At 43.1% G+C, this 21,493-nt stretch overlaps 1 protein-coding gene and 1 non-coding gene across 2 annotated transcripts in view; both read right to left on the minus strand.

Moving 5' to 3' along the window:
* Positions 1-5,186: 5,186 nt before the first annotated feature.
* Positions 5,187-5,348, minus strand: LOC145416565 (U1 spliceosomal RNA). The gene has a single exon (XR_013900296.1). It is a non-coding gene; the product is annotated as a U1 spliceosomal RNA (small nuclear RNA).
* A 1,925-nt stretch (positions 5,349-7,273) lies between these two features.
* Positions 7,274-21,493, minus strand: part of LOC145416537 (legumain-like) — a 145,264-nt gene continuing 131,044 nt past the window's right edge. The window contains exons 11-14 of the mRNA XM_080285504.1: positions 9,112-9,297; positions 8,570-8,686; positions 7,873-8,046; positions 7,274-7,399 (exon numbers count right to left, since the gene is read on the minus strand). Coding sequence (XP_080141630.1) covers positions 7,274-7,399; positions 7,873-8,046; positions 8,570-8,686; positions 9,112-9,297 — 603 coding nt within the window. The remainder of the gene's footprint in view (positions 7,400-7,872; positions 8,047-8,569; positions 8,687-9,111; positions 9,298-21,493) is intronic.

Here is a 21,493-nt window from a genome sequence, read left to right on the forward strand (position 1 = left end):
CTCTCTCTCTCATATTTATATTTATTTTAACTACTTCTAATTTTATTCTATTTTTTTTTCTCTTGTTTTGAATTTTGATGGGCAAGCTTCCATGGAGGGAGACTGACCAAGTATGACCCGCACACACAAGGCTATCTCCCGTGTCACTCCACTTGACAACGTCTCAAAAGCAACGCTGAAAAGTCTTATGGGATTTATACTATACTATAGTTTTTTTTAAATTACATCTATACAGAGTACTTAAATTTCATTTATAAGTAGTTACTAACTTGAAATAGGAGAGAGAGAGAGAGAGAGAGAGAGAGAGAGAGAGAGAGAGAGAGAGAGAGAGAGAGGAAGGGAGAGAGAGAGAGAGAGAGAGAGAGAGAGAGGTGAGCAGGCGTAATTACACATGTGTGGCGGCGATGATGTGGCAACAGAGCTAGTGGTGTGAGGTCTTAGGCGGCCCCATCCAAACTGCCTTCATAAAATAGAATGCCTATAGGGTGTTGGTGGGCAAGGAACGGTAGAACAGATCAGTTTTGTCAGTGTTATAGACTTAACAAGGGTAAGGCCCTTGTCCTTGTTCAGGCGCTGCATTTTCTGGTGAAATGGGTCTACTTTCTCCACTGCTGCGTCCAAGGTCTCACCGTGTGCCTTACAGCCAGTAAGTCCATGGCGAAGCTTGAAGCAAAAGAGCCTTCTCTCGGATGCCTTGAAGTCGTGCATGTTGAGCAGGTGTGCAAACTTCTCAGCAACAGCATTCACCTCAGTCCCAAGCACTAGCACACCAGCACCACGTTGCTAACGAAACCACTTCAATGTCGACCATTTGATAATGGTGTGCCGTGCCTGGGCCATTACCTTCCTGTCGCCCCTATGTGTGCTTTTGGCAAAGTCCTGTCCGTACTGCATAAACCTGTCCGTGACTTCTTGATATCAAACAATGTTGAATGGGCTAGATCATATTAGCGAAGAATGTGTCCTGTGGTCCAGCTCACGTCAACCTTGCCCAATATCTCACATTTCTTCTCCACAGTCAGAACCTTCCTCTTCCATTTCTCAGGTGGTGTTGAGACCATCACCACACACACGAGAATACAGCAGAGGAGGGCCACAACCTGAAGAAGGTAGAGAACCACCACAAATGCAATTGCTTTTACAGCCATTGTTGCAAGCAAGTTACTAGTAGGAGACAAAGGCGGGAACTGAGATGTGGGCTTGTGTTCGTCGGCAAGCAGCACAGCGCTGCAGTATCACGCCCAGCGATTGCGTTCGAGCACAGAGGAAGCAAAATGTGACAAACTGATATCTGCATATAAGGTTCACTTCCATTCGTCAAGGCAAGAGTTAGTACATGACGGCAACAGCATATAATCAGTACATCTCCACCTCAGGCAGTGCGGCCTGCCAGGTGACTCTGACCATTCGGTAGAGAAGCAGACAGGCGCGCATGGTGGGGGGTTTCGCACCATTCCCGGAGGCCTGGGGACTCCTGCCATTTGGTGTTGAAGCGGATGGGCAGTTTTATCATGCATTTACTCGTGGCTTGTGCTCTATGTTACACGGGTGGTGGCCACTGGTACCCCTCAGCCAGGAACAATGGTCTCCATGTCCTTTAAAAAATAACCATAGGATTTTCTCGAAAATATGCTCAGTGTGTTTCCCAGACAAAAAAACATAGGTTACCCTTACCTAACCTAACCAAACCTAACCTTTCCCATTAGGGCTGCTTGGCTAAGGTGGCTGACTGTGGTATTGAAATGAATGCCCATACCAGGTGGAAGTGTACTGTACAATACATACACACATAGAGTTCTGTACTGTGTACAGTACTATTATATGCATTGGTACAGAAATTACTGTGCTGATATTGTAATCGTATCATGGGAAGGAATCTGTGTGTGTGTGTGTGTGTGTGTGTGTGTGTGTGTTTCCCCCTGGCCACGCGACTTTCGACGTTTGGTAGAGAGGCGGACGGCTGCTGTCACCGAACATGTACTCTTGGCTTGAGGTTTGTGTTACAGTCTCAGTGGCAGTTAGGAAAGACTTAGCCAGGTGGCCATGCAATACTGGACATTCGGTGGGAATGCATATGGATGTTTTGGCACTGCTTCTGGGTTACAGTCGTATTGCTCAGGTGCCGGAGGTTCTCTGGGAGTGATCGGAGGAGCACACAACTTTGACAATTCAGTACAGGGGCGGAAGGACATTTTAGCTCTGGTTGTGAGTTACGGACTACTTCCCGCTTATGGCTCGAGCCCAGCGGCCACAATACCGAATGTTTGGACATGTCAGCTAGCCGGCCGAAGTTCTCAGGCACTTTTACGTCTGGGTAATAGCAAATAAATTCGGATAATGGTTTAATAGAGCCAAGGTCCAGTGTCCGATTACAGAACACATCTGGATAATGAGCTTCCAGATAATTGAGGGACTACTGTACAGCATAACAGTAACCTCTCTATATAGTAAAAAGAACACAGCCTACTTAAATGCCAGAAATTATTCCTGCCACCAAAAAATAACACCCAGAGATCGCACTACTGCTCTAAATATAGCCCAATCTTCCCCCCCCCGGAAATTCAAATTTTTTTATATTGGTTACTAAGTATGGATAATTACCAACATTTTTATTAATATGTTATAATATGTCCTCAAATACATTCATTTTCCTTTTAAATCAATATTCATGCAAAATATGTCTGTCAAGGCGAGTTGGTGAGCTGAAGGTAAAACACCTCTGCTAGCTTTAGCACACCTATGCTCTAAATCCTTATTTTTAAATTAATAGTTGAATGGAACACAAAATTTTGATCGGATTTCCGATAATGAGGCATGTATGAACCTTTATGGCCATAAGAATGAAAATATTTTCCAATCAAAATTGCCTATTCGGTGCCGACTCGGTAAATGACCGCCGATTCGGTATTTCGTCGCACCCAAAAACCTACCAGACGAAGTAAACATTTCTCTTAAAAATATGAAAAGAGGGAAGGGTCCAGGAGGAGATGGAATAGTAGCACATTAACTGTTGGATGCAGGAGTAGAAGTTGTTACATAGCCTATGATTTCATCATCCTTTGTGTAATTCTAACGTACAGTATGCTGCATGTTTGATCACAAGCGTGTTCTACCTCACTCCCCCCTTCTACCCTTATCGTAGAGTAAGTCGTTTTTTTCTATTGTTCAGAGCAGGATTGTCAACTCTTTGTCCCCTATGGCTTCATTTGCGCGTCCTTCTTACAATTTGTATCAAGCTCTGCCGGCCCCTATATAATGAGCTCAGTCTCTACGTTAATTGCCACTTAGATCTACTCCTCATTTTGCTCACATCTCTGTCCTCCCCTGTACAGTTGTTATTATTGTGAGTGCTCAGGAAGTCTCCAACCATCTAGCAGCTGTGTAATTTGAGTATAAGTGTTATTACATTTTTTCTTGTACTGTATAGCATCAGGTGTTAATTCGTAGGCCTAGTGAGGTTTTTGTGATTCATGTGTTTTGGGTGTCAGCCATTATTAATAATATTTTGTATCTGTAATAATATATCTTGCATTCACTGAGTATTATCTGGTATTGTCATTTTATCAGGGCTGACTTAGATAAATTTACTCTTGCTAATTTCGTGTTAATAGAGGCTATTTGCAGTTAACCATATATTTAACCTGTTTTTTGCCATTACATTATCCTTATGAGTCCTGAATGTTTTGTTGTTAGTTTGAGCATTAAACTTTGACTTGTAATTTTACCTAACTCTTTTGTTTTGAACCTGGAACTTTACGGGACAATAGTGATTTTTAGTATTCTCACTTAAAGTGTAAATAATCTTTCTCTGTTCCGTAACAAAGTACTAAACAGTCTCTCTCACTTTCGTACTCAGTGTATAAAAAAGAAAATTCCCAAAACATGGGCGTAATGCAACAGTTGTTTTACTTTATATAAAAGGCGACTCAAAAGATCTTAGTAACTATCGACCCGTTTGCTTATAATCTGTCATTAACAAACTCTTCACTAAGGTCCTAACGAACAGAATAACAACATATTTGGACGAAAACTAACCTCGTGAACAGGCAGGATTCCAAAGCTGGTATTCGACAACTGGTCATCTATGCACATTGAATCAGCTAACTGAGAATACTCCAGAATATAGTAAACCAATGTACTTAGGTTTTGTTGATTGTGAAAAGGCTTTTGACCCAGTGGAACACATAGCAATTATACATTCATAACAAGAAGTAAATGAGAACATCGTGAAACTGCTCGAAAACATATATAAAGAGGGAGCTGCTACAGTTTAATTACATAAAGACTCGGAAAAAATAAAGACTGAGAAGGGCATGCATCAGGGAGATACAGTTTCACCAAAATTATTTACTGTCTAGAAAGTATTTTGAAAAAGCTAGACTGGGAAAACAAATTAGTAAACGGAGATGGAGAAAAGCTATTTAAGGTTTGCATATGACATTGTTCTAATCTTAGAAACAGCAGAGACATTACAAGAAATGTCAAATGACCTGAACGGGGAATGTCTCAAGGTAGGGCTAAAGATGAACTGGAGTAAAACTAAAGTACTGTAATGTTTAATCCACATACACCAAAGAGCGTCATCAGAATAAGCAAAGAAATTCTTAAAGAAGTAGAGGAGTAGAATACTAAGGGCAAATAATAAAATTAACGAAAGATTATGAGAGCGAAATAAAAAGACACATAACAATAATGGAAATCTTTCGGAAAACACGAGACATTACGAGAAGTAACTTGCCAATATGTATGAAACGAAAAGTATATAACGAATATATAGTTCTAGCTGTGACGTACGGTTGAGACCTGGAAACTTAAAAAATTGATGGAAAATAAACTAATCCGTTCTCAGAGAGCAATGGAAAGGTCAATGTTGGGAATATCTTTAAGAGACAGGAAAAGATCAGCGTAGGTGAGAGAGCAGACTAAAATCTTAGACATTACAGGAGTTATAAAAAAACACAAAAATGGAGGTGGGCAGGCCATGTAGCAAGAGGCTGACTGTCTGGACACTAAGAGATTATAAGCGTAGCAGGAAAAGGCCAGACGGGAGGTGGAGAGATGAGACAGAGAAATCTGCAGGGAAAACGTGGCAGCAATTGGCTCAGTTAACTCGTGGAGAAAGTTGGGGGAGACCTTCGTTCCGCAGTGGACATGTAATGACTGATAATGAAGATGATGATTTATTATGGGGGATAGCGCGGACGCAGTCCCCCACTTTCAAAAACTGCGCACTCGAGTTAACCACATATGGGTTTAAACAGGGGTCAGCACCACCGGAGTGCAATGGTGGGCCTCGTCCTGGGAGAACCACCTTCGTGATCACAGTATCTCTTGTGCCAGGTAAGTATGCAGCCACCGTCAGCACGCGGACCCAGACCTACCACCGCTAAGAACTTTATTTTGCTTTTTGGTGGTTTTAACTTTATTCACTTCTTTACCTCCCCCCACCCAAAAAAAAAAAAAAAAAAAAAAAATAGTGGACTATTATATTTTCTTCTAATTGTCGTGTTATGATTTCATTGAGAATTTTCTCTATTCGTCCACACATACAATATCATAAAAGACCGTTTAGTAAAGTTGGACCTTAATAGTTGAAGCGAACAAACCTAACAATTTTTAGCCGAGAGCCAAGCATATCTGGACAGTTCAACAGAGAAATGAGACCCCCTAACGGTCTTCTCAAGGGATTTGTTGGAAACTTCTTAACAGTTTTAGATTTGTTTGTTTATTTCTCTCATCTCTTGCTCTTGTTTTCACGAAGAGCTATCGCTTCTGACATGCTATTACTCCTGGCTCATTCTCATATTAATCCTCTTCTAACAAAGAGTCAGAAGCTGTAGAAATTGTTGTAATCGCCATTCTCCATTGAAATGTGTATCCTGACTTTCATTGACTTTTCCTGATCGCTTAGATGTGTTAAAACTACAATGTTCACAGAAAACGTTGCCAAAATTATAAGGCTCCTCAATCAAATTTTCAGATTTACCCGTATTCCCAACCAAATCTCAGACAGTCATCGCTGTACAACTCAATCAGACAAATCACCCAATATTCCCTCGTTATACAACACATCCCATAAATACCGCTTCACTAGAAACTCATAGTTATAGCTGGATTTGTATGAAGTGTATGGAAAGACAGTTTTGATGGGTAAAACGATATATTTGTAAACACATTTCACACATACACACACACAAAAAAAAACACTTCCCCTCATACAAATAGACTGAGATATAGCGACAAACTGATGTTTACTGACCACAAAATTACATTTAGGATTACATTTATGTATCCAGAAGTGGTCTACTAAAAAAAAAAAAAAAAAAAAAAAAAAAGACATTAAAAGTAGGAAATACAGTAAAATATATGACAGGAACACAAGTGAAATAAGAGTGGCGCAGGTGCCCTTTTACTAATCGTTATTACAAATTGAATAAGCACTTCTAAGCATCTGCATCTTGTGAAACAATATAAGTGAACGAAATGAACAATCGTAAAATCAAAGCGGAATGGAGGCGAAATATAAGAGCTGTAGCTAAGACAAAAAATTAAAATTCCTTGGCATGGAATGCAATCAGAAATAACATAGATGCTAAGTTAATTAGAGAATGGGAGTGCAACGTTAAGCCCAAAATGGAGGATGAAGGATGAAGTTTGTTAGTTGCTTTTGTTGAAGGAGCTGTCTAGCCGACTTTGTCAAGAAAAGATGTTCCCTATCAACTACAATTTTCATAAAGCCAGAAAAACACTTAAATGGGCCTGATATCTAAGGAGGGATGGTTCTGCAACAGCCCTTCCCTCCCTATGACCAGTACTGAAAGGAATGCAACAGTACCTTTAGTCTGGTTGCACGGTCATTTTCAAAGTGTGGTGTTGAATAAGTGGTGTCAGAAGATGTCTCGAAGACTGATCTTGAATCCAAACTAACTGATGCATTTTCCCTGCTCTAGCGGGAGACGCAGGGAACTAATTTGATCTGAGCCTCTGCCACACACCTATTTCATTACCATGCTTCAAAACATGCTTCGAAACTGATGACATGAACCAACCTTAACCTGTTGAATCCTGTGATCTCTCTCTCTCTCACACACACACACACACACACACACACACACACACACACACACACACACACACACATTTAAATTCAGGCTACCGGAGAGATAATAACATACTAGCTTAGGACAAATCCAAACTCAGCTAAAAAAAAAAAAAAAAAAAAAAAAAGGAAGAAAAATACGGTTCCATGATTTTTTTCCTCTTCCCACGCTCCTCAGTTGAACCCAGTGTTATGGTTGGTCTTGCATATGGTCTTTGCTGCCGTGATGAACTCTTGTGCCGTGTACCCGTGCTCACAAAGGTTCACAAGCACGTAGGATGCACGGAGGGCGTACGGGTTCTGCAATTGCAAGAACATTATGCAGGAACTGAGACGTATTATAAGAAACCATGACGATTTCCTAATATATCCTATAACGATTTATTCTGGACATTGCACTTCATATTCTGTATATCAGTGATGCAGACTATGTCGATATTTATGCATTTGTAAATCGCTTTTGAGATTTCAGAACACCTCTTCCATAGTGATTCACTTACATATTATGCCTAATTATTTTCTGTATTACTGATGTAAACTTGGTTATCATAAAGAAACAAATATGCAGAATAAATCGAAAAGAATGAGCTGCTAGGATGCCGTCTATGCTACACACACACACACTCACACACACACACACACACACACACACACACACACACACACACACACACACACACACACACACACACACACACACACACACACACACACACACACACACACACACACACACACACACACAGCATCAAAAAAGATCATTCGACACTGACCTCCCCAACACTGAAGCACACGCTGTAAAAGTAGTCTGTGGCCTCCTCAAAGCAGTGGTGGTGGTTGATGTGCTGGTGGTGGTGGTCGCGAGTCAGTTCCTTGGCCAATTCCAGATCACCCTTAGTCAGCAGCGTAGTGATAGTCAGCATCGTCTTCTGGACCAGGCTGCGGTTCTGAAAGGCCAAAAGGGGCTATACTCTGTCCACTTTAACTTAGTCTAAAATTCCCATTTCTCCATTATGACTGCTGAATTATAACAAGGGATTAATTATAGAATATGGCGCTATACTGCCTTTACTCAAACTTGGCTTAAAACTGCCATCCTTCCATCTTTGTGGCTGGGCTGTAGTATTGAATTAACATTTGAATATAGTGTTAGACTTGAGGAAATGCTATTGAAAATATATAGAGCCATAGCAATATCATTTTATGTCACGAAGCTACGTGAAATAAGCTGCGAGAGGACGAAAATCTGGGCTAAATTATAACAAAAACGATGTGAATATACCCATCTCCTGCAGTCTTCGATCCTCCTCTTGGAAGTTAGGGAGGGAACTAGGGGATATTTGTACGACCAAGCAGCGGAGCCCCCTGGTCATATCAGTGTCACCACATGAAGGCGTCACTCTCCAGCACCTTCCAGTACATGTTAAAATGAAAAATGAAAATACGCAAGAGTTACCATAATTCCCTTACCTGTTGAAGCTGGCTCATCTGTTCCTTCCAGTACCTGTTCTCAGGCAGGCCCAAGGTGGTGTTTATTTTGTGCTTCACAATTACTTCAGGCACGTCTGGATTGGGCACGGCTGATTGCTGACACGGAAGGTATTGGGCTGATAATATTTAAACTGCTTCTTGTATTATCTATGTAATATTATACGATACTGTATTAATTTAAACTTATTTCTATATATTTCTATGTACGTTATAACCACAAAGTACTGACTTACATTATGACCAGAGGGTACTGTCTCTGTAATATTCACACTACGTCTTATATAATCCATGTGATACTAATACATGTAACATAGGAAAAGGGGTATTGGGTATGTAATGTTTAAATTATTTCTCACATAATTCATGTAATATTATAGCCAGAAAGTACTGACGATATAAAATTGAAACTACTTCTAATGTGATCCATGTACGAGTATTCTTGTAGCCAGAATATTGGATACGTAATCATTTAATTATTTTTTATATAATTCATGTAAGCTTATAAACTCCGCCTTCCTCACCAAGCAAGGATCTTTGTAGGCACTGAAAGGGCCGTAGTTGACTCTCTGGGGATTGGCGCCTCCCACAAAATCCCCCACTTCAAGGGTGTCGAGGGAGGTCTGCCCCCACTGCATGACATGGGATGTTGTTGTCTCGTTCTTTATTAGAGTGTACTGTGCCTTCAGCGTCTCCTTGTTTACGTCCTCCTGAGGGGTTGTCACGGGGTTTTTAATGTATATACAATATTAAAGAATAATTATTCAATAATACTGAGAACAGCGACAATGAATTATCATGTTAAATCAAGCAATGATTACTTTATGCCGGCTTACTTCGCTGATTCTCTGAGGACGAGAATTTATAAACTTTCTCAACAGTACACAGCAGAGACTAATTCCTCACAATTGCTGTTTGTTAGTACTGTTAGCCTCTGGAGAAAGTGACTTCACCCCTGACAATCAATAACTAATGCTATTAATGATAACAGGTTCTTGCTGATGCATTAACTCCTGGTTGCACAACGGATTTTAAGCTTAATACAAAGGGACTGGCCTAAGTACCAGTTATGAATAGCAAAGCGTTTATGCAAACTAGGAGCTATAAGTGAAATAAGCTTAATATGGAAAATAAAACACAAGTTTACACTACATTATGCTAAGTTTACACTACATTATGCTCAAGGAAAAGAACTTAAATTTATTGATTACAATAAAATAAATTTACGTTACATTTCAAAATGAATTCAAAATAAGGAGATCACACTCACTCGCTCACTCAAAAGCTAAACTCTTAAACCTAGGAAAAAATGAAAAGAAATACTGGTCAAAGAGTGGACTAAGCGGATGACTGGGAGTCGTTGAAGAAGGATACTGCACACGCTTAAGTCTCTCGCCAATCACACTAGGTGGAAATTCAGGAACTGGACAATGGCAGCACTGCTACGCACTGGGCCCAACCTGCTTTCACAGCACTCAAATCTTGACTGACTTCAAATCGTGAGAAAGAGGAGTGTCGAAACGCATTGCTAATGGCTAGAATGAGCGAAACACGCCCATAATAAATTGCTCAGCGGAAGTGCTAATGTCTCGCACAAAGACGATCATTTATGACACAGTGAAAAATTGTTCTGAAAACACTCCCAACCGGGTGAATACATGACAGTTGACTGAGTGATAAATACTGGGATTCCACTAGAATTCGCGGTTTCCCACCGAAGTTGATGTCACGAGCTTATTCAAATACAAAATCGCTCCGACTCGTGACATTAAGCCCCATAAAAATAAAAATAAAATTTCTTCAGAAATTTTTTTTTTCAATATACCTACATATAAATCCTTACTCAGTCACACAAGATTCACACTGTGCTGTGTGTGTGCTATCCTGCTACAAGAGAAAGTCACAGTCGCCAGTGAGCGGAACAAAACTTTGTATTTACATTAATAGAAGCAAGCTTGAGTGAAAAACTCCATGACGACGGTGAAAAATCCTGTACTCAGGTCAAACTGAGCAAAAAGTTCACTACATTTACATTAACAATTAACTGTTATGTAGCGTGATGTATGTAATACACGGTGTAGGTGTTACAGTTGTGATGTAACTGTACCTACATGTAAAATTACATAATGCAAATCAATAATAAATGATGACGACGAGGCAGAAGAGAAGAGGCGGCAGCATGCGTCAGGGATGATCAGCTGTTCTGCACGGCAATGCTGCACCCGCCAGCTGCACCTGCGAAAGGAATCAAGATGGAGCATCAAAAGTGTCATTTCTCTCTCTCTGCCTAGCAATCAGTACTGATGTCGTTATTAACCAGGAAACATAGTCTTAGGATTCACAAATCGCTCAGGACCCTTACAGTTTACTGGTTAACGGTTATTAACTAGGAAACGTGCCAGTTCTTGAATTGCTCAAATCTCTTAGAATTGGCAGTTTACTAGTTAACCTAACATTATTAACCAGGAAACGTGCCAGTTCTTGAATTGCTCAAATCTCTTAGAACGGGCAGTTTACTAGTTAACCTAACATTATTAACCAGGAAACGTGCCAGTTCTTGAATTGCTCAAATCTCTTAGAACGGGCAGTTTACTGGTTAACCTAACTCTACACTTAAAGTTAATGACAGGATGCTGAGAATCGCTACACAATCTCTGGCAGGTCACGTTTTAACACCCACCGTGGGTGTGAACACTCGTGTAGATATTGTGCATTCTCCGGGAATCCTCAGAGAGGCCCACAGCTCGAGACGTTCCACAAGGTAATTCATACACAGCCTCGAACTGTCTCTGCAAGGTTCTCAAACTTCCCCCTTAACTTATGGTATACATGTATATACAAGTCCTGGACGTAACGTGTCCTGTGGGACCAACGGGTAAGTCGTCAGCAATTACTGGTACACTTTTAACTGGGAACCAGGCTGGTCCTTGGATTACTGAAATCTCTGAGGACACCTATCTTACGGAACCCAGCATACAACAGTTGCCCGTGTTAGTCAGCAGTTAGCAGGCGAGACGTCATGTCTGCACCTACGTTATCACTTCCCTTGATGTATCTCACAATAAGGTTAAACTGCTGTAAATACATTGTCCAGCGTGTCAATCTTGCATTAGCCATCTTGGTCGTGCTGAGACTAGTGAGTGGCATATGATCAGTTTCCAGAGTGAATGGTGCCCCATATAAATAATAATAGTATTTCTTAACCCCCTAAACCATGGCCAAGAGTTCCTTCTCAACAGTACTGTAATTCCTCTCGGCAGGTTTTAGCTTACGGCTGTGGTATGCCACTGGGAAGATTCCACCTTCCGATTCCTGCATCAATACAGCACCTACTCCATCTTGTGAAGCATCAGTGCTCAGTATGAAAGGTTTGTTGGAATCAGGCAACTGCAAGATAGGCTCCTTGCACAACATGTTTTTAAGGGCGGCAAAAGATCTCTCTTGCGCTTCTCCCCATTCAATGGTGTTTGGAGCATATTTCCATAGTACCTTGTACAATGGTTGGGCAATGAGAGCAAAGTTGGGGATAAAACTCCTATAATACCCCACTAGGCCAAGGAATGCCCTAACCTGTCATGGGTCTCGGGGCTTCTCTAACCTTCCTAATCTTGTCACCCTGACACCTGCAGTGATTGTTGCCAACAATATGTCCGAGGAACTCCACCTCACTGTGAGCAATTTTACATTTGCTAGGCTTCACAGTCATGTTGAAACTCTGGAGTCTACTGAAGACAATTTCCAAGAGTCTGAGGTGCCCCTCCAACGTGGCAGAATGAACGAGGACATCATCAACGAACATCTCTACTCTTACAATACCATGGAGCACTTGTCTCATGGCACGATTGAATACTGCTGGGGAATTGGTAAGTCCAAATGGGAGGACTTTAAACTGATACAACCCCCTAGGAGCAGCAAAGGCAGTGAACTGATGGCTCTCGGGGTGAAGGGGAATCTGGAAGAATCCCTTCGCCAAATCGAGCTTCGTAAAATATCGTGACCCTGCCAGCTTGGAGAAGATGGCAATGTGGTCACCCATCGGCTCAGCATCCACTTTGGTGATTGCACTGAGCCTCCTATAGTCGCCACAAATCCTGACTCCACCATGTTTCTTGTGAACTACTACCATTGGACTGCAGTAAGGAGATGAGGATTTTTCAGTAATACCTGCAATCTCCATGTCAGCAATTTCGTTGTCTGCTGCACCCAGTAGTCGCATGGGAATCGGATATGACTTAACCTTTATGGGAGTATCGCTGGTCAACTCAATTTTGTGACAATCAACCTTTGCAAGTCTAGGTTGGTCAGAGAAGACATCAGCATACCGACAGAGCAGTGTCCTTATGGCATTCTGATCACCTAATGCTAAGTCAGTGTTAAGTAAAACATCTCCGACAGTCTCTTCCTGATGGGACTGAGCGGTTAAGGGCTCGTCATCATGGTCATCACCTGGGATCACTGCGGCTGCCCCGGTTTCTCCCAGTAGCTGGTCACTATCATCAGCTACTCGTAGGCCAGTCTCCTCGGGGCCTGACTCATGATAAGCCTTCAACATGTTAATGTGGAACCTTTTGCAAAGATTCCCCAATTGAATTATGTAGTTGAGGTCTGAAATGCTCTCTACTACATCAAATGGACCCTTCCACTGCGCCAACAACTTGTTCTGGGCAGTGGTGAGTAACACCAAGCACTTATCGCCTGGACTAAACTTCCGAAGTTTTGCCTTCTTATCATAATAGGCTTTCTGAACTTCACGCGCCATGATCAGTTCTTCCTTAGCTAACTCGCACATCGACTGGAGGCGGTCAGCTAGATCAAGGACGCAGGTGTTGGTGGTCTTGACTTCAGGGTCGGGTTCTTCATTGTCCCATAACTTATGAAGGACTTGAAGTGGTCCACGGACCGACCTTCCATACACCAGTTCAAAGGGTGAGAACTTCAAGGAGTGCTGTGGGGCTTCTCGATAAGCAAACAAAAGAGGAGCAATGAACCACGGCCATTCCTTTGGCTGTTCAGCGGCCATGCGCTTTAACATCTTCTTGAGAGTCCCATTGAACCTCTCACATAGTCCGTTACACATGGGATGATAAGGCGTAGTTCGCAGGCCTCGGATGGACAACAACCTGAATGCTTCGTTCATCATTCCAGAGGTGAACTGCGAGCCCCGGTCGCTTAAGACCTCTTTGGGGATACCTACGCGACAGAACACTTCGATCAATGCCTCAGCAACAGTGACGGCCTCTATATTCTTAAGGGTCATGGCTTCAGGCCACCGTGTGCTGAAATTAACAATAGTGAGGATATACCTTGATCCATCACTTGCCCTAGGAGAGATTGGCCCAAAAATGTCAACTGCTACTCTCTCGAACGGTTCAGAGATTACAGGCATTGGTTTCAATGGCACTGGACGGACACGTCCCCGGTCAGTGGTATGCTGACACACGTCGCAGGAACGCACAAGCCTTTTTATTTCCTGTCCCATTCCTGGCCAGAAAAAGTCAGCATGGATGCGGTCAGAGGTTTTCTTTTGGCCCATGTGGCCTCCTATGACTGAACAATGACCCAATTCAAACACTGCCCGGTGATACTTTGCGGGAACAACGAACTGCAGTTGAACCTCGCCCTGGGGTGTTTGTGACTCACGGTATACCCGTCCTCGCTTGCGAAGGAACCTGGCTTGACTCCCCGTGAATACTTAATCACTTTACCCTCTAGCTTCTTACACACTGAGGCAAGTGTCGGGTCAGACTGTTGTTCTTGGACAACGTCTTGACTATGAATCAAATTTTGCTGTGTTGCAACGGTCAATGGGGTGACACGATTTGGAGCCTTGGCCATGGCTCGTGTTACTGCAACAGCCGAAGTCTGAGTAGCAACATCTATGGCACAACTGTTTTTGACACCCGGTATGTTGCCAATAATGAGGTCAAACAAGGGTTCTGGCATGACAACAGCAGCTGTCAAGCCAATGTAGAAAGGAGATGCCACCTGGATACGTGCCTCAGGGAACAATCTCACTGACCCATCAATAAGTCTAACTTGGATCTTCTTACCCGTGTACTCGTCGGGCTGAACTAAACTTTGCTTGACAGAGCAACCCGAGGAACCATTATCTCTCAGTACATTTACAGAAACACCTCCCACAAACCCTGGCTGAACAAGAAAGGCAGTGTTTCTGGTGGAAGTGTCTCAGGAGGTAGCAGCCAGTCATTGGTGAGACTGTGGAACAAACGATGCAGAAAATGTGGCGCCCTGAGAACTTGATACCTGAGGGGTCGTGCTCACCATCTGAGGAACTGGAGCATTGACCACCTGTGGAGGAGTGTTCACTGTCACTGGGGAACTAGTGAACTGCAGGGAAGTACCTGTACTGGTGGGGTTGGCACCACTGTATGCTTGTTGTGGCATAAGGGCTGCATTTGCATCCTGCCTCTGATACACTAAAGTCGATTGTCCCGACTGAGGGTTACGTGGTTTGTCCTTGCCCTGCTGCTGCTTGAAATACCGGTACTGCTGCTGGTTAGGGTTCTGTTTATCGTACTGCTTCCACTCAGGTTTCTGAGTGTTTTGCCCCTGGTCCTTCTTCTGCGGTTTTGGACCTTGGCCATTATTCTGAAAACGGCCTTGTTGCTGGGGTTCAGTCTGAGACGGTTTCCCAGATTTATCAGGTTTTCTGTTCCAGGTATGCTGCTAGCGAGTTTGATACCCGTATGCAGTGAAGAATGCGTCAGCCTTCTTCACCATTTGGCTAGCATCTCTTACCTGGCAGATCTTAAGCTGAGCCATAAGTTCAGTAGGGCACGACTTTTCCAGCTGTGTGCGCAGCATAAGGTCAATTATCCCCTCACGCATGGAAGGAGTGTCATCTTTCTCCATCCACTCATCTAAGTAAGCAGTAAGCCGGTTAAGAAACTGAACAGCAGTCTCTTTATCCTGTAAACGTGCCCTCATGAACTGATTCTTGGCGTCGTCAACTGTGAGGCCGTACGCTTTGACGAGTGTGGCCTTCATCATCTCACACGTGAGATTGTCTCCACGAATTTTGTGGAGAATATCGAGGGCAGGGCCTGAAACAGGCTAAGAAACTGAAGCCGCTTAGCTGCATCATCCAGCTGGTACAGTTGAGCCATGTCTTCAAAACGAGCTATGTATGGCTCGATTCGCTTGCCTTCCTTGTATGGGGGAAGCTTGATGTGTGGGGTCACCATAATATGTGCAGGGATAGCGCTCGTGGAGCTTGGGCCAGCTGCACCAGATGTGTCTGAAGCCAAGGAATCTCGCTTGAGTTTCAACATTTCAAATTCATGTTTTTCGCGTGCTTCTCGCTCAGCACGTTCGTTTTCTCATTCTCTCTCTTGTTCCTCACACTGTTCTCGCTCATGTTCTAATTCGAGTTCTTGCTGTTTTTGCCTGTGTTCTAACTCGAGTTCGCATTGTTTCCGCTCGTGTTCGCGGTGTTCTCGCTTGTGTTCGCACTGTTCTCGCTTGTGTTTGCACTGTTCTCGCTTGTGTTCGCACTGTTCTCGCTCGTATTCGCGCTCCTTTTCGCGTTCCTCACACTGAATTCGACGCTCTTCACGAGCATCATCCTCGCACTGCTGTTCGTAATTAAAACCAGAGAGGACAAAGTCCTTAATTTTCTCCGGATCCGTAAGCCCCATATTTTTGGCTTCCTGTACATAGACGCTGGTGGACATGATGCTAACTCAATCTAAGTAAACTAGCGACTCAGTGCTGACTGCAATTTTTTCAGAGAAAGATGCCAATAATCGAGAATAAAGAATATAGGCACAGGTTAGTGGTGACCAGTTTTATCTAATTAAACTGGTAAAGAAAGAAAATTAAACAAGCAACTGACTGTGAAAACTATTAATTAATAATCACCAGTAAGATAGTGCCTATAGACTTTAATGATAAATAGCTAAGTATGAGTGAGTGAGTATTATCTCGTGAATAGCTTTAGAGCTAGGAGTTAATATCCTGGCGAGGTCGCCAATTGTCACGGGGTTTTTAATGTATATACAATGTTAAAGAATAATTATTCAATAATACTGAGAACATCGACAATGAATTGTCTTGTTAAATCAAGCAATGATTACTTTATGCCGGCTTACTTCGCTGATTCTCTGAGGATGAGAATTTATAAACTTTCTCAACAGTACACAGCAGAGACTAATTCCTCACAATTGCTGTTTGTTAGTTCTGTTAGCCTCTGGAGAAAGTGACTTCACCCCTGACAATCAATACCTAATGCTATTAATGATAACAGGTTCTTGCTGATGCATTAACTCCTGGTTGCACAACAGATTTTAAACTTAATACAAAGGGACTGGCCTAAGTACCAGTTATGAATAGCAAAGCGTTTATGCAAACTAGGAGTTATAAGTGAAATAAGCTTAACCCGCCCCGTCCCGACCACTTTTTGACCACTGGTACCCCCCAATCCCGACCATTTTTTGACCCTTTTTTTTTTGCTTAAACTTTCGCTTTTGGTCAGAAACAATGGTCAGTGGCAAAGAAAGTGGTCCCCGGGGTCCCTAATTACCCTAACCAGGTATGCCTTGGTCCCACCTGGCCCTGTGTTCTCCGTAGGCGGTCTGAGCCTCTAACGTTTTCTATGGTATTATAAGTCTGGGAAACCAATGAAAGTAAGTAGATATGTATTTATTACAAACATAAAAACATGTGATAAAAGAGTATATTGGATTTTATACAAAAATAGAGCAGAAATAAGCATTGTACCATCGTGCGAAACAAGCAAAATCGGCCAACTTGGTCACGATGAATCGCTAACATTCTAAAATCATGATACATATAATTTTTTTTACTTACATAATACTTCTACAATAACATTATACCATTTTACATTTTATTGAACTGTTTTTACGTATTCACAGGCCTTTTGATAACATTTAGCGTAATGTTAGTGCTTATTTACGTAGTGAGTGAACTCGCTGTGACTGTTGTTTCAACTCGTATTGTGTTTTTTATACTTCCTTAATACTTTTCTAATATTATTATATACTTTTCAACTTTATAGAACTGTTTTGAGATTATTTCAGGCCTTACGTAAATATATAGCGTAATAATAGCGCATAATAACACACACGGTGAAGTCGCTATGACAACTATTTCAACTTACAACCTATTTTTGTACTTATATAATAATTCTCCACTAACATTGCACATGTTTACACTTGATATAATTGATATCACATAATTTCAGAACTTACGATGGAACTGAGCGTCATATTTGCGCGTACTTACACAGGGAGTGTTATTGCGATATCATTTGTTTCATCTTACACTAGTATTCAACTTATAAAATACCTTACTACTAACATTACAACAAATTCCACTGTATATAATTCGTATCACATACTTACTGACCAGAATGTGGGTGTACTCGTGACATCAATTATTACAACTTACACTATTGTTCAACTTATACGTTTTATTCATGCTAACATTACACCCGTTTCCACTTTATTTCCTTGCTATCACATATTTACTGACCAGATTTACACAGTGGGTGTAGTTTTGATATCAATTCTTTCCACTTACACTAATTCTCAACTTATACATTACTTTTCTGAAAAAATAACACCCGTTTCAACTTTATATTTGACTTAGCACCTACTGACTGGCCTTACCATTATAATGAGCGTCATTTCGCCTTCCCACACAGTTTCAGTAGTGTAGGAAATTATGATACTCCTTGAAACAAGGCTGAAGGCACAACGCAACATTGCACTCGACACACTCGTATCTTGTGTCTTTTCTCTGAGTGGATGGTCTGACTGTCGAGTGCTTACATACATGGCAGTGACGCTGGGGTTTACGACGGTTTGGGTCGGAAGGGATTGTGCTGGGATAGTGGCGTCCTGCAAAACGTAGGGGAGTCTGAGCAGCCATGGGGGTGCGGGTGCGGTGTGTGGGTCTGTCCTGGGCATGCTTGACGATTATTTCACGTGCCAGCTCCCTCACAAACCCCTCAAAGGTCTCGGATACTCCGGTGGTCACTGCGTGCAGGTAGTGGGCGTTCAGGACCGTGATGTCGAGCAAGTGGAAAAAGAGTTTCTTGTACCACTTCATCGTGGTCCTGGCACAGTCAACACTTGAAATCATCGAGTCTGACTGATCAACTTGCCTCATGTTCAGATTATAGGCAAGTACAGACTCAGGTTTCCATACGTTGCGCCTCCTCTCGCTACGGTGATCCACGGAGTCTGTGCGGTGCATCAGGGGGCTGTGAACAGTTGATAGGAGGCAAACTTCCCTGTTGTGGTTCCACAGGCTTGCAAGGATGTTATTGGCCTGGAAGAAAACCACCTCGTTCTTGTCAAGTTTCCTCCCTATCTTGACCATATGGCGACGGTTTCTCTTGACTGTACCACAGACTCCGGTGTCGTGTTGGTGGAGGAACCTAGCAAGAAGAGGGCTAGTGTACCAGTTGTCCAGGTACAACACATGACCACGATGAAGGTATTCTTCTATCATTGTCTTCACCACGGCCCCAGAGAGTCCTATACTCCGATCTTCTGTTATATCTGTCTTTGAGCCCGTGTACAAGACTATGTCTTGCACATAACCAGTCTTACAGTCACACATAACAAAGATCTTGAACCCGAAACGGTGTCTCTTGCTGGGTATGTACTGCCTAAAGGAAATATTGCCTCTCCACAACACAAGACTCTCGTCTATGACGAGGTCTCTGTAGGGATAAAATGAGGAGTGGAACATTTGCCGTAAATGATCAAATACCAGCCTAATTCTCCTCATTTTATCAGTGTTATTTGCATTGGCTGGATCTTCTGCATCAAAAAAGTGGAGGCGGCCGAGAATATACAGAAATCGGTTACGACTCATCACCTTTCCAAAGAAAGGTGTGAGGATGATTGGGTCAGTTGTCCAGTAGGCAGGAATTTGGTTTTTCCTTACCACACCCATCAAGATAACCAGGGCCAAAAATAGGAACATCTCCGAAATTGTCACGGGATAGTCATACTGTTGGGAATGCCTGCTCGTGGTTCCCAAACGTTCACTTTCACGGTGCTGTGATTGTGGAAAAATATTAGTTTGTTCAACTATGCGCCCCACAAACGCCTCACCAAAGAACAAGTTGAAAAAATCCACCCTTGACGAACCTGCATTTACACCTGGAGCCGTGCAACCTGACCGCCACTCCTCAGTGAAAGGGTGAATGATGGGAGTAAAATTACTCCCATCTTCCCAGTTCCACGTGACACCACCGTCTCCAGCCACGTCACCATCGTCCCCTTCGTCAGGGTGGGGAGGTGAGGGTGATGGGGGAGGTTGGGGAGGTGGAGAGCGGCGCCTCTCATCACTCGCACTTCTCTTCCCTCTCCCTTTTCCTTTACCCTTTCCCTTCCCTTTCTTTCCTTTCCCCACATCCTGGGGCTGTGGGGAGGAAGTTTGGGAATATTCAGGGGCGAAAGAAGTGCTGGGGAGTGACTCCACCAACTCTCCCCTAGGCCTACGAGCACCACGTGCTCGTGCTGCCTCCCTCACACCACTTGCCCCTTCACCCTGCACTACCCCCACACCACTCTCACTTTCACCCTGAGCTGCCGCCACAACACTTTCACTTTCTCCCAGCAATCCCACCACACCACTTGCCACTTCCCCAGACAAAGTACTTTCACCATACCTTATATGTCGTCTCGCCCCACCTTCTGATCCTCGTGGTGATATTTTCTCTTATCCCAACCACGCGGCGATATCACGTCCTAAGCCTCCGTCATCCTCATCGTCCTCATCCTTGTCCTCATCAGATTCGGGATGGAGAGATAGCTGTGCACGTGGTTGGGGAGCAGGCTGGCCTTCCCTTGCCTTACGGTATGTCACATACCGCGTTTTTCGGGGCGAAGGGACCTCCTCATCACTGCTACTTATTTCTTCCTCTGGCTGGACGTAATCGCGATCTACCACATCATCGTCGAGTGGAGAATCACTATCTCCAGTGAAGGTTTCCAGGGCGGATGCTATTTCCTCATCTGAGAGACCTTTCCGCGCCATGTCTGACCTGGGTCACTGCTAGCAGGTGAGTGACCGAGACAAGGACGAGCGCGGGTCACGCGGGGTCTAGTACGCTGCCTGCCTGGCGGCAGGTAGGGGAGGCTTGGGTACGTGGACGAATCGAAAATCTCGCGCGAATTTTGAAAATTGTGGAAATTATCAACCTTGCAATTGCAGGACGTTGAAGTACGTCGACGGGATTAGCTGTGACATAACGTGAGGACGTGGAAGTATGTCGATGGGACGCCGCGGGTTAATATGGAAAATAAAACACGAGTTTACATTACATTAAGCTCAAGAAAAAGAACTGTTAAACTTATTGATTACAATAAAATAAATTTGTTACATTTCAAAATGAATTCAAAATAAGGAAATCGCACTCACTCGCTCACTCAAAAGCTAAACTCTTAAACCTAGGAAAAAATGAAAAGAAATACTGGTCAAAGAGTGGACTAAGCAGATGACTGGGCGTCGTAGAGGAAGGACACTGCACACGCTTAAGTCTCTTGCCAATCACACTAGGTGGAAATTCAGGAACTGGACAACAGCGGCACTGCTACTCAATGGGCCCAACCTGCTTTCACAGCGCTCAAATCTTGACTGACTTCAAATCGTGAGAAAGAGGCGAGTGTCGAACCGCATTGCTAACGGCTAGAATGAGCGAAACACTCCCATAATAAATCGCTCAGCGGAAGTGCTAATGTCTCGCACAAAGACGATCATTTATGACAGTGAAAAATTGTTCTGAAAACACTCCCGACCGGGTGAATACGTGACGGTTGACTGAGTGATAAATACTGGGATTCCACTAGAATTCACGGTTTCCCACCGAAGTTGATGTCACGAGCTTATTCAAATACAAAATCGCTC

Source organism: Coenobita brevimanus, chromosome 106 (genome assembly GCF_032717465.1).
Source record: "Coenobita brevimanus isolate Jiangsu-jjx chromosome 106, ASM3271746v2, whole genome shotgun sequence".
NCBI classification, from domain to species: Eukaryota; Metazoa; Arthropoda; class Malacostraca; order Decapoda; family Coenobitidae; genus Coenobita; species Coenobita brevimanus.